A 17,775-nucleotide genomic window follows, 5' to 3' on the forward strand; every position below is an offset into this window, starting at 1 on the left:
TCAAAAATGGAAACTGTTTAATGTCTGAGTGCTGAGGTCAGTGAAGTCTCTGGTGATTGATGATGTGATTCTGAATTACCTGAAGGACTTGGTGCTGGATCTGGTCCTGGTCTCTGGACTCATGGATGAAGTGGTGACACCTGGAGGAGATAAAAATATGCAAAGGAAAATGATCAATACTCTATCACGTGTTCCTCATCAATAACTTAACTAAAAAACTGACTGATATTTAATGACTTTGACTGGACTGTTTCAGCTGCTTAAAGACTCTACAGTAAATATAAACATCTGGAACAACAACTTTCAGTTACATGATTAATACTTTTCATTTAACGTGACTTAATCTTTTTTCCATAAATGGATTATTATGAGTCATAACACTAATATACAAATAATTTTATTTTAGCAAAAAGCCAAATATTCTTAAGTTACAGTTTGCATAGCTGAGAAAATGCACCAGTTGTTTTTCTGTATTACATCATTGTTACTGGAAACATTTGAGGATTTACATGAACGACAAAGACAAGATTAAAACCCTACACAGGACTGTCAGTATAATAATCTAATACATTTTCTACATTAAAAAGTTTAATACTCATTATTTTTGAAGCTAAATTAGGTAAAAATACTGATTAACAGTAATTAAAAATGATTAAATTAGAGTAGCCTTGTCTGTCTGTCTCTCTGTTTTTTACAGCAATGTGCATTTTAAGAGTTTTACATTATTGTTTTTTTTTTTACGGCGAGATTGTGGATTAATATTGATCAGTTCCAGTCCTGATGTTTTCAATAGTAGTTGTTTGTTGCAGACCAGAGGTTTAAAGAGTCAAAGTGCAGCTGAGATAACGACAGAGTCAGACTGAAAAGAAGAAACTAACACTGACCTTGTGGAAATCTTCATGTCCGTCTCTTCTCTCTGTCACTCCAACTGTTTCCTGCTTCAACTCTGAGTCCTGTGGAGAAAAACCACAGCAAACATCACACACTTTTACACCTTCACAATAAAAGCACAGAGGGATTCTGGGTATTCAAGTTCAAACTGTCAAAAATGGAAAAGTAAAATCCAGTGTGTTTGAACTAAATTTCATTGGAAAAGAAAAAGTGGAGAAAAATGATGGTGTTTCTAATGGCAATGAAGAAATAAAAAGTTTAAAATCTTTCTTTTTTTGACCTTTGACCTTGACTTATACAGAGAATTATGTAAATAAACTTTTATGAGTTATGTCCTTTTTTTGACAAATGATGAACTATTCAGGTTTAGGATTAACTACTGAACATATATAGTAGTTGTAGTTCTAGTCAGTGTGCTTCTTTAATGTACAAGGACAAAGAGGTGACACCTGAAACAGAGAAACACAGAGATATATAGAAAGTAAAATTAGCTATATTTAATAATAAAGGAAAACTATCAAAACATCAATACTGAACATTACATCTGAACCAGAGCATTTTCTAAACATTGAGAATAAGAATCTCTTTTTCAAGGGAGACCTGGCAGACAAAACAACACAGGACAAACTCAAAAAACAAGGACAAGCACAAGGAAGCCACATTTCAAGATTTCAGCTATGTAACCTGGTAAATTAAAACCAGCAACATCCTGGAGAATCTGCCCCTAATTCTTAATTGTGTTTAAAAATATTAATTCATTAAGCTTCAGGGCCTTTTGCAGCATGTTCCACGCCGCAGGTGCAAAATACACAAACGCCTTTTTTCCATTTTCTGTTCAGACTGTTCAGAAAGGAAAATAAATGAGAACGCAGAGATTATTGTCCAAAACTTCCCCGAGTGATGCAGATACATAAACAGTATGAGAGGAGGCCTCATAAATGTGTACCATAGGGGTGTAACAATATATCAATCTACATCAATCCAATGATTGTCAATTCCATGGCATCAATTAGAAATGAAAACATCGATCAGACATCTTAGTTACATACTGTAACATCCCTTAACAAGCAAGCGTGGAGACATCAGCTGGTTTCATCACAACTCTTATTAAGAGTGATATCACAGCTGTGGGCCACTGTGCAGGCAACACCCAACAACATAACATAAACCTTACCTACATCCACTCACTTTCAGCTGATGATGTCAGATGATATCATCTCATGAAACTAGTGATTTACACCCCCAGTGTGCCAATGACAACAAAACGGGCCAATCCTACGCTAGAGTACAACTCACAGTGGCCACTTTACAGTTGGTAATAAACCTCAGGGAAGCACTGTGATCTGTACCAAGTGTACAAAGACAGTGAGCAGAAGTATGCATATATAAGAAATCACCATAGTTGAGCACAGATTTTTTTAAATTGTCTCGAGTCACTTTTTTTTTTACACCAAGAGAAACACAACTGATTTCGGAAATAAAAACTCAGTTTTAGCCTGAGCTTCATCATGTCATCAAACAAAATACTCAGGCGTTTCCAAGAATTAACTAACTCTATTTCACTTCCCTGAAGAGTAACCCCTGAAGGGATATTTTGTGGTCTACTCCTATAACCAAGAAACAGTATAAGTTTAGTCCTGTCTGCATTAAGAACACGTTTCGGCGGAAGTAGGATATTTTGGACAACAGTAAGAGCATTTTACAAGTATTCAACAACCTGTTCAAGAACTGAGGCACAGCAGTATTTAACGGTATCGTTAGCATGAAAATGATTATTCATTCTGTATCTCTAAAATCTAAAATGATCACAGAAAAACACAGAAACCCGATTAAATGCAAAACAACCACAAAGATACAAGAAGCTGACCATAACAGAGGCAAAACAGCCAGATACAGATGCAAAATGACACCAACCTGCCACCAAGCCACAAATAACTCACCTTAAAAAGTTGCATAACGATCATGAGATGCTAGACCACCACAGACTCACTGAAAATGACCAAGGTGGGACATAAAATAACACAAAGTCTGGTAAATTAAAACCAGCAACATCCTGGAGAATCTGCCCCTAATTCTTAATTGTGTTTAAAAATATTAATTCATTAAGCTTCAGGGCCTTTTGCAGCATGTTCCACGCCGCAGGTGCAAAATACACAAACGCCTTTTTTCCATTTTCTGTTCAGACTGTTCAGAAAGGAAAATAAATGAGAACGCAGAGATTATTGTCCAAAACTTCCCCGAGTGATGCAGATACATAAACAGTATGAGAGGAGGCCTCATAAATGTGTACCATAGGGGTGTAACAATATATCAATCTACATCAATCCAATGATTGTCAATTCCATGGCATCAATTAGAAATGAAAACATCGATCAGACATCTTAGTTACATACTGTAACATCCCTTAACAAGCAAGCGTGGAGACATCAGCTGGTTTCATCACAACTCTTATTAAGAGTGATATCACAGCTGTGGGCCACTGTGCAGGCAACACCCAACAACATAACATAAACCTTACCTACATCCACTCACTTTCAGCTGATGATGTCAGATGATATCATCTCATGAAACTAGTGATTTACACCCCCAGTGTGCCAATGACAACAAAACGGGCCAATCCTACGCTAGAGTACAACTCACAGTGGCCACTTTACAGTTGGTAATAAACCTCAGGGAAGCACTGTGATCTGTACCAAGTGTACAAAGACAGTGAGCAGAAGTATGCATATATAAGAAATCACCATAGTTGAGCACAGATTTTTTTAAATTGTCTCGAGTCACTTTTTTTTTTACACCAAGAGAAACACAACTGATTTCGGAAATAAAAACTCAGTTTTAGCCTGAGCTTCATCATGTCATCAAACAAAATACTCAGGCGTTTCCAAGAATTAACTAACTCTATTTCACTTCCCTGAAGAGTAACCCCTGAAGGGATATTTTGTGGTCTACTCCTATAACCAAGAAACAGTATAAGTTTAGTCCTGTCTGCATTAAGAACACGTTTCGGCGGAAGTAGGATATTTTGGACAACAGTAAGAGCATTTTACAAGTATTCAACAACCTGTTCAAGAACTGAGGCACAGCAGTATTTAACGGTATCGTTAGCATGAAAATGATTATTCATTCTGTATCTCTAAAATCTAAAATGATCACAGAAAAACACAGAAACCCGATTAAATGCAAAACAACCACAAAGATACAAGAAGCTGACCATAACAGAGGCAAAACAGCCAGATACAGATGCAAAATGACACCAACCTGCCACCAAGCCACAAATAACTCACCTTAAAAAGTTGCATAACGATCATGAGATGCTAGACCACCACAGACTCACTGAAAATGACCAAGGTGGGACATAAAATAACACAAAGTCTGGTAAATTAAAACCAGCAACATCCTGGAGAATCTGCCCCTAATTCTTAATTGTGTTTAAAAATATTAATTCATTAAGCTTCAGGGCCTTTTGCAGCATGTTCCACGCCGCAGGTGCAAAATACACAAACGCCTTTTTTCCATTTTCTGTTCAGACTGTTCAGAAAGGAAAATAAATGAGAACGCAGAGATTATTGTCCAAAACTTCCCCGAGTGATGCAGATACATAAACAGTATGAGAGGAGGCCTCATAAATGTGTACCATAGGGGTGTAACAATATATCAATCTACATCAATCCAATGATTGTCAATTCCATGGCATCAATTAGAAATGAAAACATCGATCAGACATCTTAGTTACATACTGTAACATCCCTTAACAAGCAAGCGTGGAGACATCAGCTGGTTTCATCACAACTCTTATTAAGAGTGATATCACAGCTGTGGGCCACTGTGCAGGCAACACCCAACAACATAACATAAACCTTACCTACATCCACTCACTTTCAGCTGATGATGTCAGATGATATCATCTCATGAAACTAGTGATTTACACCCCCAGTGTGCCAATGACAACAAAACGGGCCAATCCTACGCTAGAGTACAACTCACAGTGGCCACTTTACAGTTGGTAATAAACCTCAGGGAAGCACTGTGATCTGTACCAAGTGTACAAAGACAGTGAGCAGAAGTATGCATATATAAGAAATCACCATAGTTGAGCACAGATTTTTTTAAATTGTCTCGAGTCACTTTTTTTTTTACACCAAGAGAAACACAACTGATTTCGGAAATAAAAACTCAGTTTTAGCCTGAGCTTCATCATGTCATCAAACAAAATACTCAGGCGTTTCCAAGAATTAACTAACTCTATTTCACTTCCCTGAAGAGTAACCCCTGAAGGGATATTTTGTGGTCTACTCCTATAACCAAGAAACAGTATAAGTTTAGTCCTGTCTGCATTAAGAACACGTTTCGGCGGAAGTAGGATATTTTGGACAACAGTAAGAGCATTTTACAAGTATTCAACAACCTGTTCAAGAACTGAGGCACAGCAGTATTTAACGGTATCGTTAGCATGAAAATGATTATTCATTCTGTATCTCTAAAATCTAAAATGATCACAGAAAAACACAGAAACCCGATTAAATGCAAAACAACCACAAAGATACAAGAAGCTGACCATAACAGAGGCAAAACAGCCAGATACAGATGCAAAATGACACCAACCTGCCACCAAGCCACAAATAACTCACCTTAAAAAGTTGCATAACGATCATGAGATGCTAGACCACCACAGACTCACTGAAAATGACCAAGGTGGGACATAAAATAACACAAAGTCTGGTAAATTAAAACCAGCAACATCCTGGAGAATCTGCCCCTAATTCTTAATTGTGTTTAAAAATATTAATTCATTAAGCTTCAGGGCCTTTTGCAGCATGTTCCACGCCGCAGGTGCAAAATACACAAACGCCTTTTTTCCATTTTCTGTTCAGACTGTTCAGAAAGGAAAATAAATGAGAACGCAGAGATTATTGTCCAAAACTTCCCCGAGTGATGCAGATACATAAACAGTATGAGAGGAGGCCTCATAAATGTGTACCATAGGGGTGTAACAATATATCAATCTACATCAATCCAATGATTGTCAATTCCATGGCATCAATTAGAAATGAAAACATCGATCAGACATCTTAGTTACATACTGTAACATCCCTTAACAAGCAAGCGTGGAGACATCAGCTGGTTTCATCACAACTCTTATTAAGAGTGATATCACAGCTGTGGGCCACTGTGCAGGCAACACCCAACAACATAACAAAAACCTTACCTACATCCACTCACTTTCAGCTGATGATGTCAGATGATATCATCTCATGAAACTAGTGATTTACACCCCCAGTGTGCCAATGACAACAAAACGGGCCAATCCTACGCTAGAGTACAACTCACAGTGGCCACTTTACAGTTGGTAATAAACCTCAGGGAAGCACTGTGATCTGTACCAAGTGTACAAAGACAGTGAGCAGAAGTATGCATATATAAGAAATCACCATAGTTGAGCACAGATTTTTTTAAATTGTCTCGAGTCACTTTTTTTTTTACACCAAGAGAAACACAACTGATTTCGGAAATAAAAACTCAGTTTTAGCCTGAGCTTCATCATGTCATCAAACAAAATACTCAGGCGTTTCCAAGAATTAACTAACTCTATTTCACTTCCCTGAAGAGTAACCCCTGAAGGGATATTTTGTGGTCTACTCCTATAACCAAGAAACAGTATAAGTTTAGTCCTGTCTGCATTAAGAACACGTTTCGGCGGAAGTAGGATATTTTGGACAACAGTAAGAGCATTTTACAAGTATTCAACAACCTGTTCAAGAACTGAGGCACAGCAGTATTTAACGGTATCGTTAGCATGAAAATGATTATTCATTCTGTATCTCTAAAATCTAAAATGATCACAGAAAAACACAGAAACCCGATTAAATGCAAAACAACCACAAAGATACAAGAAGCTGACCATAACAGAGGCAAAACAGCCAGATACAGACGCAAAATGACACCAACCTGCCACCAAGCCACAAATAACTGACCTTAAAAAGTTGCATAACGATCATGAGATGCTAGACCACCACAGACTCACTGAAAATGACCAAGGTGGGACATAAAATAAGTCCTTGCAAAGTGACGGCAAGGATGTGGAAACAAACCAGCAAAAGCTGCTCACTGTGTCATCAAGCCAAGCTCATGTTCACTGATCAATACTCAGCATCAACTCATCTGTTGTTCACAGAGTGGTGCAGGAATGAGTCCTAACACCAGGAAGTAAGCAGCACTCCCGGTTCCTTCGTCCCAAAGTCAAAGTGTTATTGTTAAAATGTGTGAAATAAGGTCTGTGGTTTTAACACAAGCTCAAGACATTTTCATGGTTTATTCTACAACATAAAATACGTCAGTAAAAACCCCACATGATTTTTAAGCTTTTACGTGTCTTAAAAAAGGCGGTTGCTAACGAGTGTCTAAATGAGACTACAGAGGTTGTCGGGGACGTTAACATGAAAACTGATCTACTCAGCAGTCCACCTTTACAGCCTTGTTGTGTTTCTACTCACTCTTTCAAATTATCACTAACTTTCTAAGAAGAAAGGCTTTTGTAGAAGAGGTCAGAGCTAAATGAAATGACAAGGTGGAAGCTTAGTGGTGGAGATGCTGAAGTCATGTGACCGTGCTGTAGTTGATTTATATTACTAACATTAGCTTTTTACTAATGGGGATTGTATTTAGACTTCAAACATCAGAACAGTGGTGTTCATCTGTGAAGATTATCTGATGAACTAAATGTTTAAGTATCATAAACTTTAGTCAATCACAACTTATTTTCTGCAACAATCCAAAAATTTATGAAAGAATCCCACTGGCTTGGTATTTCTGAAAATATTCAATCAAACTGAAATAAAGATATTTTACTACTCTGCCTGACGATTAACAAGAACTTAACAATTTAACATTTATTGGTTTTAATATGTTATTGTATAAATAAATGGAAATATTTTTTAAGCCAAAAAAGTCAAATATTTTCTCTCAAATTTGTGAATTTAATAGTTTTCTTTGTCATGTGACAATAAATTAAATACAGTTGATTGGATAAAGGAACATCTGAAGACGTCAGTTTGAGATCTGAGAAACTATAACAGGCCTAAGTGTTTTCTAACATTTTACAGACATGATTAATCTGTTATTATTATATTCAATATTAAATTCATTAAATATGAAGGTTTGACCTGGGAGTGAAACAGTAACACTGAGCAGTTGCTGACGTTAATATTTCAGCTCATCAACACAGAGATTTTCAGACTGAGTGAATGTTTAGGACACCAACCTGTTTGGTCTGTGAGGTGAGAGCTGGTGTTTCCCTCCAGGCTGCAGCAGCTCAACAAGTAAACACCTGAAAAACACAACAATAACATGTGAAAAACTCATAAATTCAAACTATTCAACAGTATGATATTGTCTCTCATTGGCAGTGAAGGAAAACATGACATTTTCTGGCATAACCTTGAAAACTAGAACTTCTAAACTCTCCTGAGGAAATTTCTAAAGTTCTATACTTCAGTTCTATTTTGAAGAACTTTTACTGATTCATCTACTTTTCACACTGTGACCTGATTTTAATGCTCAAACTATAGAGGGGCAGGGAGTTAATATCTAGTTTTCAAACCTGTATTTAACACAAAACTGAGCTCAGTCAAAGATCAAGTCACCACAAACAAATGACTGATCACTGATATACAGCAGAGAAGCAATGGATGGACATGAACAAATTACTGAGAGATCCTCATTTACAGAATAAGGAACAAAACTGACTAAAAGGAGACGTGTAACAACAGGAAACTCTGCCAGGAACGGACACAAACAAGCTACAAAACAGCTGCTTTGGACACAGAAACACTGACTCTTACTTACCAAATGAAAACGACTGGAAATGGAAAGGAGTCTTAATGGTATTGCTGGTGCTAATGCTCGCTGCTAGTGCAAATTCTTGTCTCCAATGCTAACGCTAGCCGCTAAAGCTCACCGCTAATTAGTTAGCTTGTTAGCCTTACCTTAGGCTACAGGTGTGCCTAGCGTCCAGCTTCACTCGTGTTCGACGAAAACAGCTCCAAAGCGTGTTATATCATCCAGACTTCTTCATTACTGAAGAAACTCACGGTTCCAACCAACCAAAGCGACCACGCGACGACTCAAACGTTGATTTTCTTCGGTATTTTCACTTCTTTATCTGACCTTGTTCTGCTTCTCCTCCGCTCTCCTCTCACTCACGTTCAATTACGACATACGTCACAGCGCATGACGACACACGCAAGCCAATATCTGCTCCGCATAACAACCGCTTCTGATTGGTCGAATCAACGGAAGTTCACTCCAAGTGAAGACTGAAAAACGCGCAGAGAAGGTTTGAGTGGGGGATATTATGGAGTTATTAAGTCTGTCACGTTTATTTGTTTTCACAAGCCTAATAAAGATAGACATATTCTGAAAAGACACTTTGAGGCTGTTTTGTTTAAAATTTGAAGCTGAAATTTCAAAGACCATGTTTATTCAGTGTATTCAAATGTGGTGTTTTATATCAAGACTGCCCTGGAGTAATTTATCAGGACACAAGATTCAGAGAAGGAATATCTCTGGGGGTGCACTAGTGGTAAATTAATTACATTTGCAAATAAACAGTAATTTCATTTTACTGTTAAAGTAGGAAAATAGCTTTTGTAACAAAACTATAAATTTCAGCAACAGCAAGATACTGTTAATTTTTATTGGCAACCCTGCTGCTAGTTGCTTTTCTGTGTCCATCACTGAAGTCAGTTATTCAGTGACGTGTGGCCATTTCTATGTGAGTTATTATTTTCTAAGTTGAAGTGAAACTCGCCAGTGATTAACTTGACTCTAAGATTTATTGTCCAAACAAAGTCAGGTCATAAACCCATTGACTCTGTTTTAAATCGACAGCTCTTAATTTGAAAGAACCACACATGAAGGCCGAGCGTTAACTTTGTAATAAATGACAGTTTATTATAAAGATTACAATCTGTTGCGTTGCAGAGCTCATCAGTTGTCATTGTGTGCTCTTTAGTTTTTAGAAAAGGGAAGAAAAAACTACAAGTTACACACACGCCACTCACTCCAGAAGAAACTACAAACATACTGTAAAAAGAGGAAGCCAGAGAGGAGGAGGAGGAGGGTAAAAACCATTTTAACGAGGTGAATATCGGGAGGAGGAAGGTTTCACACACAGGTTAGAAAGCCAGGATTCTCAGCCAATCAGCAGGAAGCTGAGGCGTTACCATAGTCCACTATAACATAATCAGATATCCAGCGGCAGCCAGTTTGGCTCTTCACTCCATCTTTTTATATGACTGTCCTGGTCCTCTCCTGTCGCCATGTTGGCCGCCTGTGAATCTCAGAGTGTTTTGGTCAATATTTGATTTAATGTTTGGTTCAGTTAATAATTTGTTTTAGCACAAGTGTAGCTACAGCAGCAGACTTGATCTAGTAGCCAATTAGTGTTTGGTGGTACATTCTCAATTTGCAGACATCTGTGGCAAATGCTGACATCTTTTATTTTTCAGTATTAGGACACATCATGTGGCGTTGTCACCACAGCTGCTGACCAAACAAACACTGGGATCTTGGAATTATCAAAGAAACTTCATCTAGGGAGCACTGGATTTCTGCATTTCAAACTTTTCTTAGCTGTAGTAATATGTTAATTGTGAGGGCTAATTGATGGAGGGGAAGGAGATGAGTTTAACAGCTTTTGTTATCTGAACGTTCAGTTCAACTCTTCAAGTGATTCTGCAGAAAGTCTGAAGTTAATAACTTTCGTGTTTTTTTTTTTCTTTTTCGGGTGATTGAAAATTGAAAGTCAGCTCTGTCTGAGAAAACAATCCACAGCAGCATCTCTGTCAAAACAGCGACTACTGAGCACAGACATGTTAGACTGATCAGGTGAACGGGGCAGGTGTTGGATGAGTTTAACTCCATTTTCAGCCGATGTTGTCCATTTTCTCAGACAGAGCTGACTTTTAATTTTCAATTAGTTGAGACAGAAAAAAACACAAGTTACTGACTTCAAACTTTCTGCAGAATCACTCAAATAGTTCAACTGTACGGGCAGGAAGTTAAACAAGAACTGTTTAACTCATCTCCTTCTACTTTAGGACACAAACTCATCAATCAGCCCTCGTATAAATATAAAAATCTCCATCTGTTGTTAGTCATTGACAGAATTTGCCCACGGGTTTGTACATTTGACTCTTTGTCAAGAAAAAGAATCAGATATTTTCTAACACATCTTTTGTATTGATGACTTAATCAGGAGAGATTCATGTTCCTCCAAACCTTGAAACTGTCCAAGTATTTGTGACCTAACATCTATGAGATAAAACACAGGAATCAGTGGCGCCAAAATAATTCTCCAGTCTGGTTAAAGTGCAAAACTGGCCGCATACCGCTTTACAGACAGAAGTAGGCCAGGTACGGCAGCCTGGATGTGCTAATGTGATAAAATTGCTGTTTAAATGCTTCAACACAACTAATGTTTTGGCTCACATAGAAAACAACAGGCACAGATTTGTGTTGCAATTAATAGTAAATCATTTAGTGAAAATTAAGACAGGATCAGGAGTAAAACTGATGGGAGTTGCTTGGCGAAGGAATGGGAGAAAGTAGGAAAAATGGCAGAAAACTTTCTTGATCAAACTTGAAAAATGGAGAGGAGATTCACAGACCTGGAACCAAGCTAAAACTGGTCTAGACCAGAAAGCGCAGGACAGAGCAAGCACCATGTTTTCCACTAAAAAGACTTTAAATCTAATAGTTAGTCTGCAGATGTTAAAATAGCTGACACTGGTTTGATTGGTGACAAACAGAAAGCAGCTTTAGGGAAAAATAAAGAAGGAACTACTTTTGTCAGTGGAGGAACACCACTGACTTCACTTCATCACCATGTCACAGATAAGATTTTAGCAGCAGGTTTGCTGGTTGTGTTTCTGATTGGCTGAGAAATCCTACAACAGGTGAATGACCTGTCAGGTGCATTAACACACGCCATTAGGGATTTTCAGTAGGGACCTGAGGTCAGAGGTTAAGAGGTCACATGACCTCGTCATCACCAATCGACATCCAGCCTGATGTCATTGTTATGCTGCAGAGAAAGCGGCAGCTCGTTCTGTGGTCGACTCTATACAGTAGACTCTAGTCCATTATAATATATACTACACAGATATACAGCATATATCTGTTCAGTGTAAACAGCTACACAGCAGGCACCTGTGGAAAGGCAGGTAACAGAGTAACTTAACACTAGATTAACTTTTTTTGACTGTAATCTCTTCTTCTTTTATTGTGTGGTCCCAGTCTGTTGTTTCAACTCTAATTAAACCTGTGATATCAGATCTTTTTTGGTCACCTGGGGGCAGGGGAAACGAGTCATGAATATAACATTGACTTATGTTTTTGGTCTCCACCACCTCCAGAGGAAATATCTGGCTCTTTATCTGCTAAAAGCTCCAGTATGTTCCAGCTGCTCTCTGTGTCGGCACAAAGGGGGAGGGAGTGTGATAGATTTCTGAATATGTGAAGGGGGCAGGATTGATGTTTGAAACTTATCTGGATTGTCAGTGGTAAGTTAGCAGTAGGCTAACAGCTGATGTGTAGCTGTTTACAAAGTCTGAATATAACATATGGACTTCATAGACTAATGTTCTACTAAAATATTACTGTATATAAATTTCATTTTCTAATATACTTTATATATTACACTACAGCTACATTATTCTATCATAATATATATTATAGAGACTCTACAGTCTACTGTAATGTGCTGTACATAGACTATACATTCTATACCTCTGTGGTCTGCCATGGGCAGGTATTACTTTTCCTATAAAAGGGCATTGTGGTAAACTTGTACAACTCTGGAAAATAATGATTGTGGCTTGGCACGTTATCAGGTACTTGACTTGGAAAAAAAATAAATGCAGTAAATTTGTTTGCAGTGGAAACAGGCACTGTAACGTTGATTGTGCTTTAGAGGGAAATCAAGAGGAGAGACTGTAACATGTCAGGTAGGTTATGCAATCATATGAAATAAGGGTAAAATGTTGAGAATAAAGGGAGTTGTACAATGTGATGCAGTTTAAATTAAATTTAAAAATCACTTAAAGCTTTTGTTAATGCCAACAGTTCTTGATACAGTTTTTAAACTTTGCCAGTTACAATTTTAAGGAGGGAAGTGAAAGAAATACACCTTCCAGCAACTTAAGAGAGGGCTTATTTACATGCTGTTTCTTGTACAAGTTTAGAAAGACACTGACACTAAAAATTTAACTTTGTGGTTTTAGCAGCAGTTAGTGTTATCATGTCAAGTTTGACCCTTTCCAGTCTCTGGATTGATGACAAGCTCGTTAACTAACAAGATACAACATGTAAATTGTTGTTGAAAGGTGTATTTTTTCAAATTTGATGGAGCTAGGCTAACAGTTTCCCTCTGCTTCCAGTATTTGTGCTAAGCTAGGCTAAACATGCCCTAGACCTACAAATACCATTTATCTGATCTCTGGGTAAGATGCCCAAAAGAGGGTTTTGGAGAGCTGCGTCCATCAGAGCTGCAACAATTAGTCGAATTGTCTGTTTACTATTTTAATAACCTGTTTTGCTTATTTTCTGCTTTTCCTTTTCTATACACCTTTGGGTTTTGGACTATTGGTTGGACAAAGCAAGACATTAAATGAGGTCACCATGGCTCTACGAAATTGTGATGTACATTTTTGTACATCACATTTTTTCTCATGTTTCATTGACTGAACAATTAATCAGTTTGCAGCTCTAGTGCGACTCATGTTAGCAGGGTTGTCAGACCGAATTTTGCGAAATTTACCTGCATGCTGTGGCGAAAAGCTAGCTTGATATTAATCTGGGGTGGGCAGGGTAGACTTAGCTATCATGGCTAGCAGGCTTGTTATCAAATACTTTACTGTAGAGTCAACCGTGATGACTCATACTCAGATAATGGGGACTTGACTTGGACTGGACTCTGACTCTTCTTTGGTGACTCAGACTCAAACACTAGGGACTCAAGACTAGATTCAGACTTGAGAGTTTGTGACTACAAAATTGTGTTTAAAAATGCAGCAGATGAATGAATGTGCAGAGTTTTCTATTGCTGCTAAGCATAACTGATTATTAATCTGGTTCACCATGTTTGGCTAGATTATTATTACCTGCCTCATGATGTAACGTCCTTTTTCAGGGCAGATTTCCTCGAACTTAAAGGTAACGTGACCTTTACACCTTTTGTCACTGAAATGAACAGAGAGTGAATTTGGATGTGACCCCATCATAACTCATAGAGCTGCAATGATTGGTTGATCAGCAACAATTCTGATTCTCATCTAAGTCATTTTTCAAGCTAACAGTTAAATGTTAGATGGTTTCAGGTTCTAAAAAGTGAAATTTAGCTGCTTTTCTTAATCTTACATATAATGAATTGAATAATTTCGGATTTTGGAGCATAGGATGGACTAAACAGGACATTCAATGTTGACAGCCTGTGCTGTAGAACATTACAATGTTCATTTTCTGATGTTTTGTAGACCAATGGAGATCTGTAGTTTAATTATTAGTTGCAGTCCTAATATGAAATGCATGTTTAACTCTAACTGGGCAACACCACTTATGGCCTCTGGGAAACTCTACATATGGTCTGGAGGAAACTCCACATGGCAGGGAAGAAATCCCCAATATGGCAGGGAGGAAACTCCATTTATGGCCTGTCTGTGACGAGTTACTGTTAATGCCAGAAGGTCACGGCAGGTACGGCCGTATTGATTGATTAATTTAGGAATTACACACTAGAGTTATGGGAGTTAACCTAAGAGTTTCAGGTGTTGGGACGGGGATAGGACGGGAAGGAGAAAGGTATTTTCTGTACAGATGGCTTTAAACAGATAGCACCATGTACAGTAAGCCCTCGATAAGCAGGTTAGAAACCAGAGAGGTTTACAGTTGGAGCTCTGCTGCAGCTCTCCCTGAAACACACAGCACATCAGCACAAAGTCACACTCATTGACAAGTCATTATGAATTCCAAAACATCACTGAAACGACCTTGAAATTCAACTCATTGTCAAATCATAAGGAACTCAAAATCATTTTCCAAACTATTATAAACTCTGTAAGTCATCACCACCACATTATTATTACTTGTTATTCATAAATTCTAAATGATCTGCATTAAGATATAAACTCAAAATTAACACAAATTCTTCATGAGTGATATTTGGAAAAAATGCTAAGTCACAAGAACTTTCTGAAAAGGAACAGAGAGAAGTATCCTCAGCTATGCTCTCCTGTTGTTGTTGTTAAGGTAGAGACTCCCAGTGATCTTGCTTATCGTCCAGCTCCACTAGCAAAAGTCCAGCTAATCTTGTCTGGGGAAGCAGAATGGCACAAGGAAAAGAACCCATCTCGTTGTATTTGTAGTCAGTTTGTCAGATCAGCTGTTTGATCTTCACCTGTTGAGACTGGCAGCAGAGCTCCGTGTCCAGTGTTTCTGATCGATAAATCAAAAAATAAAAATCACTGGTCACAGCTTCTGCTCAGATCCCAAACATAATCCTTTCTTGTTTTCTAAAAGTAAAATGAATACATTTTGAATCTAATACCTTTGACTGGACAAAACAAAACATTTGAAGGTGTCCCCTTGGACATTTTTCACTGGTTTCTGATGTTTTTTTTAGATTAATCAAGAAATCTCAATCAATCAATCTTAATCAAGAATTAGTTCCAGCCCTAGGAGATGGTACACGGTCAATGAGATTCAGCAGGATCTCTAATGGATAGTCAAAACTCAGGAATGTTGTCAGTATTTCCCATAATTCAGAATACATAGGAAAACAGAAAAATAAAGTTGTTAAATGGCTATGTTAAATCAATATTCAAATATCTAGCTCTAGCTAGTTGCAAAATATTAGTTAATAAGTCTATTAATTGACTAGTGGTTTGACAGAAAATAAATCTACAACAATAATTGTTCAATTGTTTAGGTTTAAGTGACTGGTCTCGACAAAAATGCCAAAAATCTGCTTGGTCTTCTGAAATGTAAACATTTTGCAGTTTTTTATAACTTTAAACTTAACATTTTAGCACAAAATTATTAATTGAGAAAATAATCATCAGTAGCCATAATGACGAGTGTTGGCATCTCTGTAAATTATTTTGACTAGTTTTCTCTCATAAGAATCTTTTAGCTCTTGTGCTGCTGCTAAATTTGCATGAGAACCTGGGACGTTATTACATGCTATTCAAAGTATAGTTATATTGCTCTGTACAATGTTAAATGTTTTTGGTTTGAAGGCCTCGTAAACCAAAAGGCCACAGAGAAAACATGTTGGATGGTCATCAATATCAGCTCCTGTCTGATTGTTTTATGACCTTTCAAACAGAGAAATTATGAATTTGATGTTTTTTTATGGCGTGAACAGGAGGAATTAAACATCAGTAAAGTTAAATACTGGACGCAGAGCTTAATGCTATCACTCTTCACAACACTGCGATGATCAAACAGCTGATGAGACAAAATGTCACTCAGAGATCTGGGCTCCACGTTGGTAAAAAGGTCTAAAGTTTCAGTCACTGCTAAGATATTCTAGTCAAAGAGATGGCCTAGTGTCTGACCAGAGGTCAGGGTTATGAGGTCACAGTTCAGGATGTCTAGAGGTTGGTGATCAGAGGTGAGGGGTCAAGTGGAACCATCCAGCAGCTGTCTGAGTGCCCTCTCGATGTTGATTCGGTGTCCCAGCCTGGTCACGCCCAGCTCCACATAGTCCTCCTTGGTGAGGGCGGGGAGATGGGAGCCTTCGATCTCATGCTCCTGGAAGCGCTGGCGGTGTTCGGCCAGGCCCACGCTCTCCAGCCAGTCACCCACGTCATATTTATTCCACAGGTTGAGGGGCCGCTGCCGCCATGGCCGGAGGGCTAATAGGGGGCCGCTGAGGACTGGGGAGGGGCATGGTGAGGCGTGGGGTGAGGGCGAAGGGGAACGAGACCTGGTTCTTGCGCTGGCACTTCGCATCACAAACCGAACCTCCTTTGGTTCTGAGGGGAGACTGAGACTGGATGATTTCAGGATGGTTAAACCACGACCCGAGCTCAGATCTGGCCTTTCAGAGCAGGGGGCGGGGGAGGAGGCAAGCCCTACTGACCTATCAGAGGGGGAGGGAGAGGGGGAGGGGCTCCGGCGGGTGACAGGGTAGCGACTTCCTGGTCGGACTGTATAGCTGGCACCATATCCTCGCTGGGAGATGGTGTGGAGTTCACCGAGACTGGAGAACAACCTGCAACACATCGCAACAGTATATGAATAATATAAACATCACTGAAACCCTAGTTATCAGTTGAGGTGTTTACATGGAGCCATTGATTGATCTTTGCTAAACCTCAGCCCCGTCAATTACTGCGCCTCTCAAACTTTGCATAGTCACATGCAGTTAACAGAACTAAAGGAGGCAGATTTTTAATCAAAGGGTCCTTGATTTTAGAGAGGAGACAAAAGCTTCCTCTTATTTGCAGTTCATGACCGTCAACTTTTCCTGCTTTAATTAGCAGATTTTATCAGCTAGCTAATTAATGCTAATGTTAAATATAAGTTTTGGTTGAAGCTCTGTCTCCAGCTGACTCATTTTAAAATGAGAACTTTGTGAAAAGGTTCTTAAATATGAATATATCAAATATCAAACTGAAAGACTGAGGCTAAAGCTAATATGTCACAGGCAAAATGTCATTATGTAGAAGTCGTAAATAAAGGGGCAGCATTGTTTCTGTATTTCTGGAAACCTTAAGCAGCTACTTACTGTTCTGCTGTTTAGGATGCTTTGATTCTATAAAACATATTTGGATGAGCAACACAGATGTTAATGTTAAGCTAACTCTTCACCTAAGAAGTAAT

General features: G+C 38.4%; 1 protein-coding gene across 1 annotated transcript in view; it reads right to left on the reverse strand.

Annotated features, from left to right (window-relative positions):
* Positions 1–9,814: 9,814 nt before the first annotated feature.
* The window catches only part of shank3b (SH3 and multiple ankyrin repeat domains 3b), a 43,766-nt gene continuing 35,805 nt past the window's right edge, over positions 9,815–17,775 (reverse strand). The window contains 1 exon segment of the mRNA XM_018702861.2: positions 9,815–17,164. Coding sequence (XP_018558377.1) covers positions 16,570–17,164 — 595 coding nt within the window. The 3' untranslated portion in view covers positions 9,815–16,569.

The sequence above is a fragment of the Lates calcarifer genome, linkage group LG18, assembly GCF_001640805.2.
Source record: "Lates calcarifer isolate ASB-BC8 linkage group LG18, TLL_Latcal_v3, whole genome shotgun sequence".
Classification (NCBI taxonomy): domain Eukaryota; kingdom Metazoa; phylum Chordata; class Actinopteri; family Centropomidae; genus Lates; species Lates calcarifer.